General features: G+C 37.8%; 1 protein-coding gene across 2 annotated transcripts; it reads right to left on the bottom strand.

Moving 5' to 3' along the window:
• Positions 1-564: 564 nt before the first annotated feature.
• On the bottom strand, positions 565-19660 carry LOC129777788 (zinc transporter ZIP1). Of its 2 annotated transcripts, none has more exons than XM_055784272.1 (3): positions 19517-19660; positions 1271-1940; positions 565-1210 (listed from the first exon to the last, which is right to left on the bottom strand). In XM_055784272.1, the coding sequence occupies exons 2-3, from the start codon at positions 1774-1776 to the stop codon at positions 610-612; spliced, it is 1107 nt and encodes a 368-aa protein (XP_055640247.1). In that variant the 5' UTR covers positions 1777-1940; positions 19517-19660; the 3' UTR covers positions 565-609. The 2 variants fall into 2 exon arrangements, with proteins under 2 accessions (XP_055640247.1, XP_055640248.1); XM_055784273.1 differs by lacking the exon at positions 19517-19660 and adding an exon at positions 10642-10775.
• Between the last annotated feature and the right edge of the window lie 2938 nt (positions 19661-22598).

The raw sequence follows: 22598 nt of genomic DNA on the forward strand, positions 1-22598 counted from the left end.
ATGGAATTTCTATTGAAGCATTCACATACACCAGCAACGGGAAGTCGAAGTTCCCGTTGCCGATGTATGTGAATGTTTGCATAAGAACTGCTTGGAAGAATAATTGACGCAACGTGACGGGACGGAACGTGAACGTGACGTGGATGTTGTATCTGAATCGCACTTAACTCGCACCGAGTAGCTGAAAGTGTATAAACCCGACATAAGGCGCATAGAAGTGTACTACCAGGTGAGCCAATATGTCAAAACAAACCTGTAGTCATCTTGAAATTCTACTGTATTTTGTTTGTTAACGAAACTCAATACGCTTTTGTATGGTTTGTGAACTCTATTCAATATACATTACATCGCAATCGTCCCGTCTTTCCTATACGCAAATCGTTTATCATCAATTACCATCAAGTACCTTCGTATTACGCATTTCCTCATATATTGCAGTCAGATATGTTTCGGACTTGAAAAACTACAGTATTTGTTTTTTTTTTCCAAAATTTATGGTTACCAATAAATTGGCACACTTTCTACATTTGTTCGTTTTTCTCGAATAAGTTTTCTTTTTTACTAAAAAAAATATGTATATATCATCCAAAATGGATCTCGTTCAGTACGTTACTTTTCCGATATAATAAGACTTAAAGTAGACATCACCGTAAACCCTAAGATAACTGCAATTAGCTGCAGAAGGCCTAATTGTCGCGTATAGTTGTCACCACGTTTCGAACGCTCCCGCGGAAGAACTTCACTGACTGTGACGTACAACAGGGTTCCACCGGCGATGCCTTGTAACACCGGTATCACCATGTTGAACGTTTCACCCACATCATCTAGCACCATTCCCACTGCTATTCCGGCCACAGATCCAACAGAGAAGATCAAAATTTGCACAATATGGGAGTACTGATTTCGACTGCCGTTAGAGCAGATCTCGACTCCAAGACAGAATGCCACAACGTATTTGTGTGCACTAACAGCGCCCAAAAGAAGAAGTACCCCGGGTGCGGTACTCTGGACGCCTATGGCTAGACCTTCAAGTAACGAATGGACGACTAGAGCCAATAGTAGACTGAATACGCCAGTCACTTGCTCGGCCGGTTTTACTGATGCCATCGTCACTTGTGGCAGACTCTCGTTGGAGCCCGTTCCCATTACTTGTGCGCTCGGTCCAACCTCACATTCCGAGGTTCGCTGTGGTATTTGGATACTACTTTCACTGCGAAAAAATGATAGTATTTATTTATGTTCAAACATCACAACTGAAATTACGACATACCTTTTAGTGAGCAGCGTTGTTTCTTCGCTGGTACCGTAACTTCTACCACCGTCAATATCTCCACCGGTCGAGTCTCGACTTAGTCGTCTAACTGCAGACGCCTTCCTCTCATGCTCATGTCCATGCCCATGTCCACTGAGGCCACACAAATGGCTGCACTCATCAACGGTATAAATGAGGAAAAATCCGAGACAAAATACAATTTCGGCGTACTCTTTCAGGGCATCACGCACTTCGGGCAGCATGTGAACTAAGGCGGTGGCGAGCAGTACACCTGCTCCAAAGCACAGCAGAAAGGAGATCAGACCTGGAAATCTATCTCTATTACGCTGGGCAATAAACAGTGGTAATATCCCTGCTACGAAGCTTCCGATTCCCAGCGCAACAATGGCTAACAGTTTGGCTTGGTTCTTTCCAATGCTGACCGTGCTTTCTGGGGCAAGAACATCAATCGGATTCTGCTGAAGCCCATGCTGATACACATCGCTTATACCGGAGAGATTCATCGTTACGTTGATTCGAGAATAGTTCACGTGGCGCTGCTTATGTTCCTGGATCGAGTACACTCTCTCTAGAACGGTGTCCTGGGTGATAAACCGTAAGTTATCATTTGTTCACCGTTCGGGGGCTAGATTCGCCAACCACAGATAAGGACACGAACGGGTGAAATCTATAAAGAAAGTAGATATGAATGATAAAAAAATGCGCCGTTTCCTTCCACAGAAAAATCGGGTCAGTGACGCACTGTAATGCTTATCTAACTTGTGGCAGATGATGTTTGCTTGTGCGTAATAATACAGTTACCTTGAGATACAGCATCTGTTTACTAAGCGCAAAGCGCAAAGTATAGCATAAGTATACGAGTGGCGCATTTAATAGCTTATCAACTAAAGCATTACTTTTGCAGGACAAATACTTTATTGGGTCATTCAAAACTATTCGCGATCATTTGTCACTAGATGGTGTTGATGGTCATATATTTGGCATTACTAATTCAATTGTGTCTAAGGAAAGCGCACAATTACATTCTATGAACCCCCTTCAATAAAGAGTTCAAATAGTCGTTAAGAAATCTCATGTTTTCAATTATCACCACGGGCGGCACTGCGATAGACATACGAAGGCGGTCCGATCAGAACTCATCGCCCGATAGTGTCAGTATCGCAAGAGAGATTACTTATCGTGTAGTACATTCTCGTAAACGGCTACTGTCAAAATTTCAACCGAATCGGACTCGTAGTTTTGTTTTTACCGTTTGTGGAAGCGGGCGTGTCCGCGTATTAAAAAAATTATAGGAGGTTGTGTCCAAGATACGACCACATTGTGACGTAGAACTACGCTGTTATTTTTTATAAGTCGCTTGTTTTTACCTTCGGATATTATTCTATAATGCTGTGAAATTAGAAACAACTGCTTAGTAGAATAATCTCTGGAACGGCTTTTTCATTGTAGAATCAGTTGACGATAATTGATTGATGATTCATTCTTGCCCTCGCAAAACAATACACTAGCTGATCGTATGTCGCAATTTATTTCATGTCAATGCATTGGAAATTTACCTCGAACGCTATTCCGGTGGCCTTTTTCGCAATTTACATAGACTCGGCTACAGTCGATTATATACATGTTGCACCAGCACCATTATTCCACATCTTATAACTGCATCAACATATCTTTGGCACCGCATGGAAACAACAACAACTTTTCAACAATGATAACCGTTGCAAGTATCAAATATCATGCTACATGTTATTTAGTATTGCCTCAAAGAAATCGCACCTCTAGGCATCGTTCGTACAACATAAACAAAGCGCCAAACAAGCGTTCGCCATAGCATGCATACAGAGCCATACATTGGTGGCTTGAAACTACCAGAAATATAAACACTTCCCATCATTTTGCGCTATTCTCAAAAGAAACGCTTCTGTTAATATTACTGGCCTTGAGAAAAGTTGCATTACTTCCTCATGCTTGAGAGAAGCGCAGCTGTCACCCTTAGTGGAGGAAGTTTTGTTACTGGCAAGCGAAACCTAATCACATACAAAATTCCAGAACGACATTTACTTTATTGGTGACTAAACAAGCGAAATAAACTCTTTTCGTTAATAACAACTTCGAAAATAGTAGCAATGCTTCATTATGATCAATATTAGCGCAAATGCAATCCTAGTTGAAGGCAGTTTTGCGACTGGCACGCGAATCCAAATAACTTATAATATTCCAGTAAGACATTCAAGATGCTTGGTATTCCTCAAATAATTTTTTTGGCACACAACCTTAACACCTGCTTCGCCATAACGTCAGTTTAATGCATTGATGCATTCTCAAAGGCGCCAACGAAGCCCTTATGATGACGGAAAACAAACAATGTTAACTGCTTGGAAAAAGACGGCATAATGCCACACAGCTTGTACTCTGATGTAACACCCATCGATGCGAATTCGCTGATGAGTTTGTCAAGAGCGACCGCCTTCGCCACCAGCGGGGAGAGCTTGATTTTGGTTCCTGCCTGGGTAACTGCGTTTACATTTTCGACCGTCGCGCCGAAACCGCCATCGCGTGCATCATTAGATGACGCTTGTCTCGAAATTTTATTGTCCCTGGCAAAGCGTTCGTTTTTTGCAGGGTTCGAGCCTGCCTTCCTCTTCTTCTTGTTCATCACTGGTGGGGTCCAATCTTAGATCGAAGCGCAGCGAAAGCAAAGTGAACTGGATTGCTCAACAGTCCGATGCCGAATGGAAGTTTGCCTCAGCGAGATCCACTGTTTATACTCTAGGCATTTATTCCCCTTCATTCTTCTACTATTCCATTGTTCACGGAGACTTTGAATCCTACGATTTCCCCTCCGTTGGTCGTCGATAAGTTGCTCGTTATTGACAGCTCTGTTCGGGAAAGCACACAAATGGACAGAACAAATGCAGGGGAAAATAGAACCGCTTAAAGTTTTCATGAATTTTAACCATTTACAAACCAGGGGATTCTAATGTATAACATATCAAACAAATCTTACGTTATTTCCTCTTCGTTTAGTATGTAAATCGTCAAAATCCATTCACGGCAAAAATAGTTATTAACGTTAACTTTATTTCATAAAAACGTGACCTGTTTTCTGATTTGGCACCCTTAACGAAAGACGTAGTCCTACGTCAAAAATGAAAATTCCGCCGTCGCCACGGCCAAATTGGTCGAATTACACTACGAACTGTTGCCCCATCTACCGTATTCTCCAGATTAGACCCCGAGCGGCTTTTGTTTTTTGTCAACAATGTCAACGCTTGTCCACGGAGAGGGGGGAGGGGGTATTGATCGAGTCCACGTGGACAGGAAGAATATTTTTTTAAAATACAACCACCTGTGTTTTGATAAAAATATACGTGGAATTAGGTAGCTGATTCGGAATATTTCAGGAGGTGATAGAGGATCATATTTGATGAAAAAATTCTACGCATATGGTCTATTCTCAACTAGAGTTGTTGAACTTTTCTTGAGCCGAATTTTATGTAATGAACTGACTCTAATTTAGAAAGTACGCTACTTAGAATAATTATGTTACTCATTTAAAAACTAAAAAAAAATTTACGTAGAATGCAGTTGTAAAACATTTGAATTAATGGAACCAAGTAACTTTTAGAGGTAAAGATGAAACTTAAATTTTTGTGCTTATATATGTTCATATGCATGATAAACTGGAATTTCCTAAAATGCACGATAAACTGGATTGTTTCTAAAATTGAAGCTGTCCAACCACTCTACAATTCTTTCCTTGACACTACACTGTTATCCTTCTTTTTATCTTGCAAAAATTTAAATGATTCACAACATAATTTATGCACAATTTTCTCAAATGAAAGCAAATGAATCGTGCTAAGCAGCGTAATTTTTGAATTAAAGACAGTTTAAGGCAAACAAAACGGTCTCAAGGAAAAGTTCAATAATTCTTTCGTAGATGAGATTTGACCATAAGCGTGGAAGATTTTTTCATCAAATACGATCCTCGATCACCTGAAATATTTCGGATCAGTTATCTAACAACTTGTATATAACAATATTTCAAACAGATATAATAGTTTTCGATATTCTATTCAATTTATAAGAATTTTTTCTCAGCAGTTTAACCCATTAACGACCAAGCTGTAAAATATATTTTTTAACGAACTCCATTGGTGTAATTTTGATTATTGGCGTTACAGAAACCCAAATCTTCAAGAATTATTTTTTCCGTCCTTCCATTTTTCCGGAAAATGACAAAAAACCGAAAAATCGCCAAACAAAAACAATGGCTAAAACCTACACTTATGATCCTATAGGAAATTCAATCCAATGGGTTTTTTTTTTTTCAATATCACAATGTGTGTTCTTTTATCAAATTAATACTGTAAAAAAGTTTAAATATTTTTGCATTTTAGAAGGTTTTGTTTTTTATTAGAAGGTTTTATTATTATTTTAGTACATAACCTCACATGTACTTTTCGCACATAGTTGCTTAAATCCGAATTTATTGTCCAATAAAGTTATACAAAATCGAATGAAATTGATGGTAAGTGATAGCTAATAAATTGAGCTATAATTCGATGCCAAACCCTTACCATAACGTAGCTTTCCAAAGCCATGAAAAGTCATCAAAGATGCTGTTCGATTTTTCGAACGCTTGGCCTGAAATGGGTTAAACATTTCTTCATGTTTTTGAAGAATCAATTAACTTTCTATTAAATTAATTGATTTCTCAAAAACTTATTCCAATCAGGCAGGAGATTTCACACCAAAACTGTACAATTTTTTTTAAAAAAGGGGAGGATCGGGCCTGCGACTGATTAATTTGGCGTTGAATTGTTCTTTAGTAAACTGTTCGAATTTGATAAGTGATGTTTTGATAAGGATTTTAGCGGAGGAGAGTAATACAAATAATTTTTCGGGGAAGGTTAGTAAAAAAAATAATGAGTCGTAAGTTTTCTGATGTATACACCGATTCTGCATTCCGTTCGAAACCATTATGTCGTTCGATATATAATTTTGCATTAACTATTTTTTGCCCATTTAATGTTCGAAGAGAAGCAGATTGAACGAAACGCAAAAACAACTTGAACGGCATACAGAATGGAATTTTATCAAGTCGATCAAAATACAGAATAGGGGTGGTAGTTTTTCCCCGCGACCATTTTGAAAGCCATCTAGACACTCAATGAAGAATGGTCAATAAAAGCAGTTGAAAAATTAAAAAATATACATTGAAAATATTCCTAATACGCTATCAGTACTCTCTGAAAATTCCCGGAACTATTGCGGAAAAGGTTTCACATTGCGCTGATGACTTAAAGTGAAGCGAATGTGTAAATGAATCGACACTTTCTGTGACCAATCGTACTCCGGAGTTCTTCAAAAAACTACAGTCGACAAAAAAAAATAGAGGAGCAAAATGCGACATCGAAAATTTTGAATGATTTTTTAAACGGTATAACTATGTTATAAAATAATGCATTCGTCAAAGCAACAACTGGACCTTGTATAGAATATTTTCAAGTTTGCAGTGGGCAGATTTGACCATCGATTTGCGGTGCGTTCATTATTTCATGAAATATTTTTTCTTTTATCTTTTTATCTTTTCTTGCAATGTCTTTTGTCTACAACACATATACATATTAAATTAAAATATGTACGTATGATATCCATAAACCAGAAATTTGTAGTTTGAAAATGTTGAATTTTTTGTCTTCATGTCATGATTTATATCGAAAGTACAGGCGTTCCGAACTCTCTTAGAAATTTCGACCCTTTACTCCTCAATCTTTTATCAAATGAAGATCTTAAGATATCAGTGCATGGTCTCTATTCCATCTTTTCTTTTCTTGAAATTATTTTTAATTGATAAAAAAAATCTATACATATAAAATTTTGTTTTTGTGCGCTTCATAAACTCGAAAAGTTCGCCACTGATGGCTCATATTATGACACAATATAAAATCCACTTATAGGATTGTTGTTGCTACTGCCAATCCCTCAGGAACCTTTAAGATTCTCAGATGGAATAAGCACACTTCTGAAGTAAAGCTGTGAGCCGAAATCAACTTTCTATTATTGAATACGTATTCTATGTGCTAGCAACACATTTTTTTACAAGTGTGTTTTTTCTGTCCACGTGGTATGTGGACAGCCCCTAACGTTTTTTCGGATTTGAAATTCGTTCGACAGCCCTAGAGCAACAAGCGTATTATTGCGCTTTCCTTGCCACACAATACACAATTGGATGCTTCGGAAAGCCATGGTAAGCTCTCCAATAGGAACTGTCGAAGTGCACGAAAAACGCTAAGCTGAGAAGTACAAAAAATTATTTGCTTTATTTGAAAAAAAAAAAATATTTCGACGTTGCTGTGATATTCTCTGTTTTTTAAACTAACAAAAAATCATGCCATTGCGATTGCTTTAGTTGTGGATTTTTAGTTTAGTTTAGTATAATTTGTGGATTATTTCTTTGGGAGCGTTGGAGATATAACTATGATAAGAGATACTGAAAAACTACTCGGATGTTACATAAGTTATTAAAATTGACATGTAGTCCTACGTCTGGCGGTTATGACTTTACCCGCCCGTCTTTTTTAAACGGTTTTATTTAGCTTGCCCTTTAATCTGTTTGTATGTTTGTAACATGTTTGTCTGTAGCGCTGACCCACATTAATAGAAATTTGACTCCCTTTCTGTTGACCGATTGATCTAAAATTTGGAACACACCTTTATCTCTGTAGTCATTATAAAACTGCGTATTTCATGATCTTGAAAATCCAAGATGGCGGCCGTTACAAAATGGCGGATCACATATTTTCTCAAAACTTCATCGATATGGGTTTTCCAAAACCCCATCAATATGGGTATCAAATGAAAGGGCTTCACTAATAGAACTCAGTTATTTATGAAAAACATAAATCCAAGATGGCTGCCACTACAAAATGGCGGACTATATATTTTCTCAAAACCTCATTAATATGGGTATCAAATGAAAGGGCTTGAATAGTAGAATACGGTTATTTATGAAAAATACAAATCCAAAATGGTCGCCACCACAAAATGGCGCCACATATTTTTTTTCAAAACTCTATCAATATGGGTATAAAACGAAAGGGCTTCACTAGTAGAACTCAGTTATTTATTGACTTAGAGAACACACTATGTATTTTCTGCAATCCACTCGATATCGATATCAAATGAAGTTATTTGACTGATAGAATACAGTACAATAGTTATATTGTAAAGAAATATTCTTATGAAGCAGATAATGTACTAAAAACTAGAAAATAAAATAAGTAAAAAAAAAATTAAGTTAAACGGTTTAATTGGGATTAAACATAACGATGTACTAAAAGCTAGAAAATAATTAGGCAAGTAGCAGTGAGCAGTTATCACACCTCTCCTGCACTAGTTTAGGGCATTGACAAGACTAAAATAAATTCGTGGGGCACGTTGGATTTCCATTATCCACAACTAGCGACTTTTAACCTATCAATGATGGTTGTATAGTAACAATGACACCAGTATAATACAATCTGGTTCCACAAAAATACCTTCCACCATTGAGATGATTTAGCGCTGTCCGTAGGTCAGTTGCAGTCCTCACAACAACATCTATTTACTGAGGAAATCCTTGTGTCAGAATTTCAATTCAGGCACAAGAAGAAATTACTCAATGTGTTGGAAATGGAATGAATGAAATTTCGAAGGATAGCGATGTTTGGTTAGATCGCATTACCATCGTAAATTGCCATCCCCTCGACCAGAAGACAGAGCGAGTCTGCGATGAGTATCGAGACGATGACCTATTAAATCAGAACTCGGAGCTAATAGAGCGTTGATGAGAAGTACCAAAATGAGAAGTATTAAAGCGCGAGTTTGATAGTGGGTAGAGTACTCAGACGATGACCGCAAAAGTAAGACTCAGAGGATCATCATAACAGAAGATTCGTTGACGAGCAAACCTGAGTCAATCGAGCTAGCAATGGTAATGTTGATGATAGAGAAATATCGAATCTGTAGGAATTTCAGTACTCTTCGCCACACGTGATTCCCAAGAAGGAGAAAGAAAGGAAGAACTAGCGTCTTCATCATATGTCCCACGATTTTATTTTAGTCTTATCAATGCCCTAGACTAATGAAAGAGCAATTAAACCATTTAACTTAAAAAGTTTTTTTTTTACTTATTTTATTCTTTTTTAACGAAGACTTCGATTCATTTGTTTACGAATTCTAGATGACTAGAGCTTCAAGCATGTGTTCAACGAATGCATTTCGTTGATTACAAATTTTAAATGCATTTTTCAGTACGCATTGAAAATAATAAACACTCTTATTTGTTAGGCTCTACATCACTAGAATGAAATTTTAAATTAATAACAACTAGTACCTATCATGTGCTTTGATTGGAGTAAAATAATGCTCATATGGTTTGGCTCACACTTCGATAATTAATGTGTAGAATAAGTTAATTGCACATCATTACAATGAACTCTATCGATTCGATCAAATTCTATTAAGATTCTATTATGAAGACTGAGAATTTCTCGAACAATACACTAAACATTCGTTAACATGCTAAGTTTTGCGTACATTACAGTTGTTATTTTGCAAAAGAATCGTAAAGAATGTGTTTACTTGATATATGGAAATAAAACAAAAAATCCGCAACACATGCTCTATTCATGATCAGTTTGTAATCAAAATTAGGCATTCAAATGAAACATTAGGCAAACTACCAAATGCCTAATTAAATTAATCAGATCGCATTGCTTTCGCCTCCCATCATTCCGTCAACCAGACGCCGGCAATCACCGACATTCACAAATCAGCTCACATGCTACAAGCGTCCGTATTTACTTCGGGTGAATTTTACGGACACGTATACTGGCGCTCAATACGGATATAGACATATGTGCTTGTTTTTATGTTCACCCACGGTCACGTTAGTCGAAACGTTTCTTTAGTCTCGCGTATCAAAATAGTAGAACACGGCATCCCATTGCGTAGATTTTCAAACCAGTTTACGATATTCCTGAATATTGAAGGTCCCCAACTGATATCAGCCTTAAGCCTATTTGGAGAGGCTGTATATATTCTCAAATCCATCACAGCGAAATATACTGAAATACAACAGAAATCACCAAAAACACGAGAAACATTAACACTGAGGTCAGCCAGGACTGCTTTTCACACTGTATAAACACATCTTTCCTTGTGGATTGATCACTTTCTGGAGTGCTGGAATAGCCCCCGCGCAAACCATAGTTGCATGCTTCGTCACTGATTACCCAACAACACAATGCAGGACGAGTGCAACACGAGATGTGTATAAAAATAAATTCGAAAAATTACTTTCTTGCGATCTGACTCACCACGGTAACGAGGCACATGCAGCTCGCGATCGAGTGGCTTAGAACAAACTGAAGATGGGCGTACGGAAACACACATGTAGAAGCTGCGGTTCCAATGTGCGACTCGACTCGCGAACACTATATACCAAACAAACGGTTTCACCTATGAACGGTGTTTAGACACATGGAGACGTTGTTGAAAATCTTAGATTTTCTTCGGAAATTTTATTAATAGTATAATAAATTTGATTGTGAAAACTACAACTCGTTATACGCTTATTCGGTTGCCTTAGTTCTTAGAAGCAACATATTCAATGTTCTTACAGATGGCATTTTTGTTGATATTGATGCTACTACTGACTTTCAGTTTTTTATGATTTTAAAACAAAACTGGAAACTCATACCACGTCTTCAATATTTCAATGAAATCGTGAATCATTTTGCATAGGGCGCTTTCAGAAATACGACATCACTGCTTGTCGAAATCATAGAAAGTTCCAAAAGTCGAGCCCCAGGAGAATTGATACGGTGAAAGAACAACAAAACAAAACATAACTGGTTCAACATATTGTAAAACTACGAATAATCCGCGAGTCGATTTGAGCAATGTTCGATAAAAAATCTGAATGAATCCGATTTATATTTTTTTATATAATGCGTTTTAGTCATACTGTTTAGATATTTTGATGCTTTTTGTGATAAACGTTATAAAAACTGGATATTACTTTGAATTAGAACGATCGTTGAAATGAAAATCGTTTGTCAAACTTTTTTTTTCCAATACCCAATAGTTTTCTAATTCATTCCAATCCTGAAATTTCCGTTGGAATTCAAATGTAGAACATCGATCTGTGATCCGGTGTGTCAGGAAATAATTCACCAATTTTATAAATATCTGCTAGAAATATTAGTTTGGGGGAAATCCATTATTTTCTCGATTTTAGTGTTCCATATCTCGCGTAATATCGATCATACAACTTCAATTTTAGGCTCGTTGTAAAGATGATATTTCACACTAAAAATAATTTCTTTACTGTTTTTTGTTTGTTCCATTCAGTTGTGAGTTACAGGGTGTTAACAACGGAGGTCAACAAAGAGAAAATTCGGTACATTGTACTCTTTTTCTTTTATAAAGGCGAAAACGCAAGCCAGGCCGCTGAAATTGTGAATGGTGTTTAAGGTGCCGATACTGCAAGAGTAAAATAAGTGCAATTTAATTTATTTTTAAATAAATTTAATTTTTTTTAAATTAAATTGTAATTGCGCCATGAAATTGCAGCACTATTGTTATAGGCAAGAATATAGAGAAGTCTGTGTCCTAGCATGAAGTCTGTGATAGACCTTCAGCGTCATTCCTCATATCACATGTAAAGGTGAATGTTCCGGGTTTGATGTCAACACGTCTCAAAATTTCATCTTGCAGCTTACTATATCCATAGCTAATCAATGAGCGCTTTCGAGAGAATGAAATAACCGTACACTTGGATGGATTCAAGATAGTTTAACTGGTTGCACAGCATTCAGCAAAAATATTCAGCTGCTCTCGTAGAAAATACGCATCCCCAGTGGAATTTACACGAAAGAACAACAGGAAGTTGTCTGCATAGGAAATTATGAGGCACTTTAAACAGAAATCAATTTCATTTAGATATAGCAAAAGATATATGGGTCGAGATGACTCCCTTGCGGAACACCAGATGTTACATGAAAAGGAAAAGATACAGAGTCTCCAATTTTTACTGGAATAACACGATTGGTGAGATAAGACCATAGAGAGTTTTGGAAAGGACCATTGAAACCAAGACGTTGAAGTTTAGCTACTGCGAAGCTGTGTTTTGTTTCGTCAAACCTGTCAGAGAAATAGATATATATATATATATATATATATATATATATATATATATATATATATATATATATATATATATATATATATATATATGTATATATATATATATATATATATATATATATATATATATTGCATCGATTTGCTATCACAATTCAAGTGAACAAGCGATGTATGATGTTTTCTTCATACATCCTTTTTTTTAAATTCGTTTTCCTATCAATCGAAAAAGCTCCACCAAGGACGGAGCGGCGAAACGAATGGGATACTGTCGGGTCCAGTATTCGTAGATTTTTCAAAGATTCTTCCTCTGATTTTGTACAATATTTTGATCGCGGAGTAGGCTTCTAAAGATGACAGACTACATTGCTACAGAGACATGCGTTCATTTAGACGCACCATGTTTTTCATAGGTTTTTCTTGCAGAATGTCAAGAGCATCATTTCTTCAAAAAAAAAGTTCACCTTATAGAATAAAAAATGCGAAAAACTAAAAATAAGCTGATGCATTCGTTTAGACGCACCTCAAGTCGGCATTGTAAAAAAGCTCAAATTTTCTGGGTCAATCAGTTGGCTAATACTTTGTAGCTCCTCCCTTATTCTTAATAATTTCATATACTCTTCTGGGCATTTAATTGACAAGGTAATGGAGAGTATTTACAGAGATTTGTTGCCAGCATGAACGTATGCATGATTTAAAGTCGTTTACTGTGTTGAACTGGCGTTCATTGGCGTAAACTCTTGCAGCCAAAATACCCCAGAGGTTTTCAATTGGATTGCAATCAGGACTACATGCTGGCCAATCAAGTACGGTGATGTCTTCTTCAGAAAATCAGGCCTTGGTTTGTCGGAGAACATGAAAAGAGGCGTTGTCTTGCTGGAATACATGTTCATCCATATGATCCTCCAAGTATGGAACCAAAACGTCTTCCAAAAGCTCGCAGTAGTTGCTGGAATGCATTTTGGTGGTGATCCAGCAGATAGGAAGCTTCTCGTCATCAGAAAATCCTCCCCATACCAGGATTGTTCCTGCACCTTGGATCGCTTGGATCGAGTAACATTTAATTCCGACAAATCGACAAATCCGACAGTATTGACTGTAACAGTCAGGGCCATCGAGGTTATTTTTTTACTCATCAGAAAAAAATTCTCTGACACCACTGGTTAATCCAGGACATATAGTTCTGTGCGAACTTTAGGCGATTTTTCGTGTGCTTTGTCATAAGTTTTGGTTTCGGCTTGGGTTTCGTCCATTTGACGTTCGATATTGTGTTCAAAACTCGACTTACGGTTGTTCTGTGCATTGGGAGACGAAGTTTACCTATTATCTGCGGACAACTCAGGTGTTTTTTGGTCGCTTCATGACGGATTTGACCTTTTTGTCTAGCGGTCAATTTGGTATTTCCCTTAGTACGGGTCTTAATCCCCTACTTGTGGATATTTTCAAGCAGGATCGCACAGCTTTCTCTTGCCGGTGGATTTACCGAGATATTTGACGATTGGAATGACCCACACCCACCAAAACCTGCAGTTTGACCCCTTTCGACATCGTACAAACCTTTTGCTTTGCCCATGCCTAAACGAAAAGGATAATGTCGACGGATTATTCACTATAAACAAAGAAACAACCTACTTTTTGTACTTATGTGAACGCAAATGTTCAAAAATTTTGATTTGTGGGCAGTTATATGTAAATACACTGACTGCGTCTAAACGAATACAATACAAAAGTTTCAAATTTTAGAAAATTTGAGTTTACTCCAGACCGACAGTATAAAAATAGTGGTACAATGCGTGTTTCTTCTACTAGCCATGACACTAATACATACACAATACATGAGATTTGTAACACTGGGAGAAATGAGGTAGTCGCTTTTGAATTCCCTGCGTCTAAACGAACGCATGTCACTGTATTGATTGCAAAGACTTGATCACTATCGAGACCTCACTGTCTGAAACACCGGTGAATTGCTTTCGAAACAAATCGCAAAAATTTTCCCTGGTAGGAGCTTCAATATTGTTAGGTGTTAGTGTCTGGGTTAAGGTAAAGTTATGTGAAAATAAACCATAGTTTAGCGAGTCTCATTTATTCGTGAAACACTTAACATGTGTCCTTGCTATTAAACCTGATCTGTATTATTTCTTTCTAAGTAGTTCTAAGTTTCAGTTGTGATTTTTCGGTGGTTTAGATTTTGTTTACGCCTGAAAATCACTCGCTCAGTTAGAGCATTAAAGCCTGGCAAGCACGATTCGAATTCAACAACTCGAAAATTTCAATCCATTTCCGGCGAAAGAAGTGAGAAACTTCTTTTCGTGCTCATGATGGAAGACGAGACGTGCTTGATGCTAGAATTCAACGAATGACCAGGGACCGGGTACTTTATGTACGCCAGGTAAGCGATGACGTCGAATATATCATCCACGCCAAGTTCTCGAAGAAGATCCTTCTCTGACAGACGAGAAGGGAATGTCCAAGCCGCTCTTCTTTCGAGTCATATGGTGAACGGGGAACGAGTACGAAGTGCTTGCCGAAACTTGTGAAGGTGATGTGATCTTTATGCCGAAACGGGGATCAGCTCATTATGCCAAAAGATCACTGGAGAATGGATAATGGATCGGCTGGAGATAAACATTGTCGCGTAGACCGCCAACATTCCCAACATATCCCAGCTGCGGTCTGTAGAAAACTTTTAAGCGAATGGCCAGAATGGAGAGATAGCTGACTACCAAAACCACGGAACATGTCGACATACATCTTTTCATTAGCCATGATTGAGGTTCCGGCCAACATTTGCTTCATTTGCGATACTTCATCAAACAACCCTGCCTCTTCCTGTCCAGCATACACTAGATCTTCCGGCTTATTTAACACGTTAAGCCCTGACCGAGCTAGAGGACCAAAGATGAAATTTTCATTTGACTCACGTTGGTCCCTGCGGATCAATAGGGGAATTTTATAAAAATCTTTATAAATCTTTATAAAAATCCAATCTTTATAAAAATCAATTTTCCGATTTTGTTGCTGTCGTTTCCTGTTGACACTCTCTAAACAAAAAGTCCACTGTCGGTGCGATAAAACCAGCTCAACGTATTAATTGTTGAATGCATTGGAAGCGCTCTTGAACAGTCTGACAAATAAAAGTTTTATTTTGAGGTTCATCCATTTAAGAAAATCAACATGATCAAATTGTAATATTGATATATATTGATATCGCCGGACATTTTCGTTCCTTTTTCCATATGCGGGACGTAATCCTACGCGGGACATTTTGTTGAAATGCGGGACTGTCCCGCGCAACGCGGAACGTCTGGTCAGTTTAGTTAAGGGAAAATTAAACCACTCAAAATGTTGAATATCGAAGCCGTGAAAAATACATCCGCACGCACATCACATATATACCCTTAGAATGCTCATACATTGTTTGGCCGAGGCCAAACATTTGACACTTTTTAAACAGATAAAATTTGATCATTCGACACAAAACACGACAGGTGTTTTGATTTTTTTCAAAAAGTGCCAAATATTTGACCTCCGGACAAACAGTGTACGGCCACCTTTACGGTCGTATCTGCTTTTGTTCGAATGCTCTGATTCGAACACGTTCGGAGAAGGTATTCGTTTGAACCCGGCCGAACGAATACACTTTCGGATGTAAACACTGTTGGTGATGTGTTTCGAAATTTCAAACCTATCTTGCGAAGTTGAATTGTCAAAACGCAGTAAACAAAAATGTCGCCGTTTCCAAGATTAAATTAATGGAGCAAAATTAACAACAAGATTACTCTTTATTGCACTTCTGCTGTGGTGACGTTAATACGTAAGTACCGAATGTTTCTGATTAGTACACCAGAAGGCAGTTCTTTTTTAAAAAAATATAGGAGGTTGTGTCCAAGATACAACCGCATTGTTGACGTAGAACTACGCTATTATTTTATATAAGTCGCTTGTTTATACCTTCGGATATTATTCTATAGTGCTGTGAAATTTTAGATACAACTGCTTAGTAGAACAATCTCTTAAATGTTTTTTCATTGTAGAATCAGTTGACAATAATTGATTGATGATTCATTCTTGCCCTCGCAGAACAATACACTAGCTAATCATATGTAGCAATTAATTTCATGTCAATGCATTGAAAATTTACGCCGGACGCTATTTCGGTGGCCTTTTCCGCAATTGACATAGACTCGGCTACAGTCGGTTATATACATGTTGCACCATCACCATTATTTCACATCCCATAACTACATCAATATATCTTTGGCACCACGAGGAAACAACAACAATGACAACACATGCAAGTATCAAATATCATGCTACATGTTATTTAGCATTGTCTCAGTGGAATTGCACCTCCAGGCACCAGGTTCGTACAATGTAAACCAAGCGCCAAACAAGCGTTTGCCATAGCACGCATACAGAGCCATATATTGGTGGCTTGAAACTACTAGGAATATTATCACTTCTCATCATTTTGCGTTATTCTCAAAAGGAATGATTCTGTTTATATTACTGGCCTCGAAAAAAAGTTGCATTACTTTCTCATATTCGAGATAAGCGCAGCTGCCAGGAAGGAAGTTTTTCTACTGGCAAGCGAAACCGAATCACATACAACATTGCAGAACGACATTTACTTTCTTGTTGTCTAAACAAGCGAAATAAATCTTTTTTTGTTAATATCAACAACCTCGAAAACAGTAGCATTGCTTTATTATGATCAAGATGAGCACAATCCTAGTTGAAGGCAGTTTTGCGACTGGCCCAAATAACTTATAACATTCAAGTACGACATTCAAGATGCTTGGTTTTGATTTATTGGCGCCAAATGATTTATTGGCGCACAACCTTGATGTCTGCTTCGCCATAAAGTCAGTTTAATGCATTCATGCAATGTCAAAGGCACCAACGAAGCCCTTATGATGACGAAAAACAATGTTAACTGCTTGGAAAAAGACTGAATTATGCCACACAGCTTGTTCTCTGCTGTACCACCGATCGATGCGAATTCGCTGATGAGTTAGTCAAGAGCGACCGCCTTCACCACCAGCGGGAGGAGCTTGATTTTGGTTGCTGTCTGGGTAACGGCGTTTACATTTTAGACCGACGTGCCGAAGTCGCCTACTTCGCTGTTGTTCGATGTGGTATCACACTCGCGAAGGCTCGGTTCGATGCGAGCGCTTTTCACTACATCAACATCGCGTGCTTCACTAGATGACGCTTGCCTCGAAATTTGACTGCCCCTGGCAATGCGTTCGCTTTTTGCAGTGCTCGAGCCAGCCTTCCTCTTCTTCTTGCTCATCACACACTGCGGTCTATGCAGTTTAAATTTCAGTGTGTCGATATTCCACTGAGTAGTCATCACCAATTTTAACGTATTATTTTTTTCAGAAATAAAAAGTTCAACTAAACGATTAATTTGTATGGTTCGAAACTGGGCGATGATGATTGTGGACAGGTTAATAACACTGAAGCCATCATCGTTCACCTGTTCAACACCAACGATTAGCAATTCATTTAATCCTCGACGAGCAAACAATTTCCTCCGGAAACATAAACAACATAAACACATAAAATTGATCTGATTCACAACTCAATAATAGCGCTTGACTGACAGACGAGATAACACGTTCGTGCGAAAACAAGGATAGGACAATTCGATCGAACGAACGATGCTCGAAATTATTATTATTTACTATTTCTCTATTATAGTGACTTTCAACACATTTCGGCTGGTTCGTCACTTTTACTTCCATTTTTGGAAGAATGTCGGGAGTGGGCATTCAACTCGTGATCTTTGCGTGAGAGATATGGATGTTACCACTACCCAGATCGCTTCCACGAATGGATAGATTTGCTTCGAAACGTACGAATCGTATGAAACCAAGAATAGGAATGAGGCATATTTTCGAACGTCTTGTCATCGTTCGAAAACAAGAAAAAGGGTGATAATTTTCTGTTTTCGTTTCGTCATTTTCTGTACTATATTCCATTTTCTCAATTTTGTAGTAAAAGACTTAGAGGTGAATGAACTGCAAAGATTAAAGCCTCTTAAAAACAAAGAATCGAATGTAGTAAAAGAGACAGAACTGTAGGTTGTATAAAGAGTTTTTGATGAAGCAAGCAGTGTGACTCATGGAAGACACTACGTTGTGTTGCGAATCATAACTGATCGTTCTAGCGTGACCAGACTTGAATAAAATAATATTGCTCATATTGCGAATAAATTCGTCACTGTTTTCCTGAAATTATTTGTATTGTCATTTGCCCTTTTTATTATCAATGTTATTCCCCCAGCTCGATTATTCATACATGTGTACAAAGAAATTCTGACCTTAACGTAAGATCCAGACACCGTTAGTGCTGTTCGTGTTGTTTGGGTGTTTTTTTTTCAATTTTGTTTACTTGTGTACCCTCCGAAGCAGCTGTTGTACGAATGAATACACGTCTCTCCATAACGAACGTGGCAACGCAAGTGAGGGGCCCAACAGGTTTCGCTTCATTGGACAACCGGCAAACGGTGGATGATTGTTCACAGCAGAATCGTTTTCTTTTTGATAACACGCATTTCAAGCGTGAAGAAGTGTTGAAATGTATTTCACCCGAATGAACGAGTTCCGACCCGACAGGTACTACGATGGTACGACATACATGAGTTGATACGTACAAAGCATCTTCAAAGGCAAACCTTGACATGACAATTCCATAACCCGGTTGCGTTGTAAACCCCCTCGATGTCGCAAACATTCAAAGGGGATTTTTGTTATGATGGCATCCATCGTGATCTGCTCTCTGTGATCCATTGCAAAAATATAGCTTATTTTTATTTTCGTCAAAACCACTAACCTTGACGATGATAGTATTCGGATTCGAACGCTTAGTGAATATTAATTATCGGCAGGTTTGTTATACATAGCCCGCACATCTCTGTACATTACCAATCTTAATTGATGACTAACGGCGCAAAAACTATGAATTCACTGTAGAATATTTGGATGGTTTTTTCTCCGCGAAAGCACACTGTTTATTGTCTTGTTTTTAAAAACATACCTGCAGAACCCTGTCGCCCCAATGCCGTACTTTCTGCCAATATCACCCGTTCCCGGGTCACCTATAACAGCGCCTGTCTCCTGCAGCAGTCGTGAGGAAACTAACCTTTCGCTGCAGTTCGAGCACTCGTCAAGCCGTTCGAAGAGAGCTACATGTTTTGGTTGAGATGAACATCATCTCCGTATACCATTATACCCCATAATACACAAGAACATAAACGCCCGCATAACCGTTAAACGAAACGGTCGGCACTATGTAGTGGTTGTGCCATGTTCGCATTGGGTTCGTAAACTGAAACGCTGAAACAGCGAATGTTGTGTTGATAAAATCAACTGGAAAGAATAGTCGAATTTCATTCCTACTATATCGCTATCTTGACTTTCAACAAAATCAGGATTAGTTATATTTTTTTCAGAGAAAACACGAAAAAAGTTGTTGTTAGAAAAAAGTTTTCGCTGTAGAAGTGTTAAATGCTTTCGAATGAAAAATTAGAACAACAAAAATATTACGAGTAAAACAGGATTCCAGGCTCTATGCAAAATAACAATATATTTCAGAAACTATAGGAGATAGAAAGTTGACGTTTTTAATAAAGGTCAATATTTAATATTTTTCAATATTTTAATAATATCTTAATGTTAGCCAAAACACGATAGATCAATTCCACTCAATTCAAATCATCAAATGACATTTATTAGCTTTAGCTTACGCAGTAGTCGCGGTATTTTTTATGCTTAGATTTTTCACTAAATTATCTCCCATATTTAGTTTTAAATTTCGTATATACGCTGGAGGCTACACAAATTACAATTTTATCTGCAGTACTGTATGTTTCATTACTCAAGAACCACTCAATTCCTTTGAGTTTCAAGAGATATGTAAGATGATGATGATGTTGAATTAAAGAGGCTTTAAACTTTTCAGTTCATTCGCCTCTAATATGTAAGAGCTTGATTGGAATGATGTATACACTGTAGGATATGAAAACTATCTTCGACCAAGCCGCGGCATATTGTAGCTTATATTTCGTTCCACGCGTAGGATGTTGGAATATATTTCAGTGCGTGATCGACAAATATATTTGATGAACAAATCATTCTACGTATATGATTTAACTTTTATAGAATTATTTTTAGTCATCGAACATTTATTCACCCAAAATTGATTTTAGCCCATGTTTTGTCATCCCGATTTATTACATGACAAATGAGCGTAAAAATAACAGAAAATGTCATGACTCTCAAATACTGGTAAGCATTTGTATAATATATATGGCACGGCAATGTGAGATTAATAGGAGCGAGCGAAACAATCGACACTTTTCAAATAAGCACGCATTACTTTGCCACATATGTACACGGCCCAGACCGAAATGGATATAGATCTCCTTTATGCTGGAAAGAGTTTTCTAAGAGTAAAATTAGAAAACACTTTCCAACTTCAATTTCTAATGAGATGTAATATTATCACGCTTCTGCGCAACAGCATCATCAGCTATGTATAGATAGCGTGATCGTGTAAAACAGTCTTGCATTCCAGCCGGCCTTGGTTCGATCCCCGTTGATGGCGTATGGACCTGTTTTTGGGTGCAATCTAGAAAAAAGATGAAAAAGAAAAATGAAAAAGATGTTTGCTTCCATACATACAAACATTTTGAAGCGTTGGAGGACAGATGACATTATTTGCTCATTTGACGGTACAAGGCATGAAAAGACATGGTTTCTGCCGAAAATGAAATGCTTCCTAGCAACGCTAGTTTGGGTGTAGTTTCGGGCTTTGTATATCTGAAACGCGTTCGAAATTAAAAAGTAAGCTAACCTAGCATCATCCTGTATGTAAAATAAATAACATATCAGAAATTGAAAAAAAAATTAGAGTGTTTTGTATTTTTTTCATTTTTTTTATCAAAAAATTATAGGTGGTTGTGTCCAAGATACGACCGCAGAGTTGACGTAGAACTACGCTGTTATTTTATGTAAGTCGCTTATTTATACCTTCGGATATTATTCTATAATGCTGTGAAATTTTAGAAACAACTGCCTAGTAGAATAATCTCTAAAATAGTATTGCCTAAAAGGAATCGCACCTCTAGGCATCGTTCGTACAACGTAAACCAAGCGCCAAACCAGCGTTCGCCATAGCATGCATACAGAGCCATACATTGGTGGCTTTAAACTACTAGGAATATAAACACTTCTCATCATTTTGCGCTATACTCAAAAGAAACGCTTCTGTTAATATTACTGGTCTCGAAAAAAGTTGCACTAATTTCTCATGTTCGAGAGAAGAGCAGCTGTCACCCTTAGTGGAGGAAGTTTTGCCACTGGCAAGCGAAACCTAATCACATACAAAATTCCAGAACGACATCTACTTTATTTGTGACTGAACAAGCGAAATAAACTCTTTTTGTTAATAACAACCTCGAAAACAGTAGCAGTGCTTCATTATGATCAATATTAGCGCAGATGCTAGTTGAAAACGGTTTTGCGACTGGCACGCAAACCCAAATAACTTATAACATTCCAGTAAGACATTCAAGATGCTTGGTGTTCCCCAAATAATTTTAACAACCTTTAAGCCTGATTCGCCATAACGTCAGTTTAATGCATTGATGCATTCTCAAAGGCACCAACGAAGCCTTTATGATGACGGAAAACAAACAAGGTTTTTTTTATTAATTCGTTCATTTTTACAGGCTCAGTGGTACAAACAATGTTAACTGCTTGGAAAAAGACTGAATTATACCACACAGCTTGTACTCTGCTGTAACACCCATCGATGCGAATTCGCTGATGAGTTTGTCAAGAACGACCGCCTTCACCACCAGCGGGGGAAGCTTTTGGTTGCTGCCTGGGTAACAGCGTTTACATTTTCGACCGAAATCGCCTACTTCGATGTTGTTCGATGCGGTGTCACAATCACGAAGGCGCGGTTCAGTGCGTGCGCTTTTCACTGCACCAACATCGCGTGCATCATTAGATGACGCTTGCCTCGAAATTTCATTCGTTCGTTTTTTCAATGCGTTTCAATTCGTTCAATGCGTTCGTTTTTTGCAGGGCTCGAGCCTGCCTTTTGACGTAGG

This window comes from Toxorhynchites rutilus, chromosome 3, assembly GCF_029784135.1.
Source record: "Toxorhynchites rutilus septentrionalis strain SRP chromosome 3, ASM2978413v1, whole genome shotgun sequence".
Taxonomy (NCBI): Eukaryota; Metazoa; Arthropoda; class Insecta; order Diptera; family Culicidae; genus Toxorhynchites; species Toxorhynchites rutilus.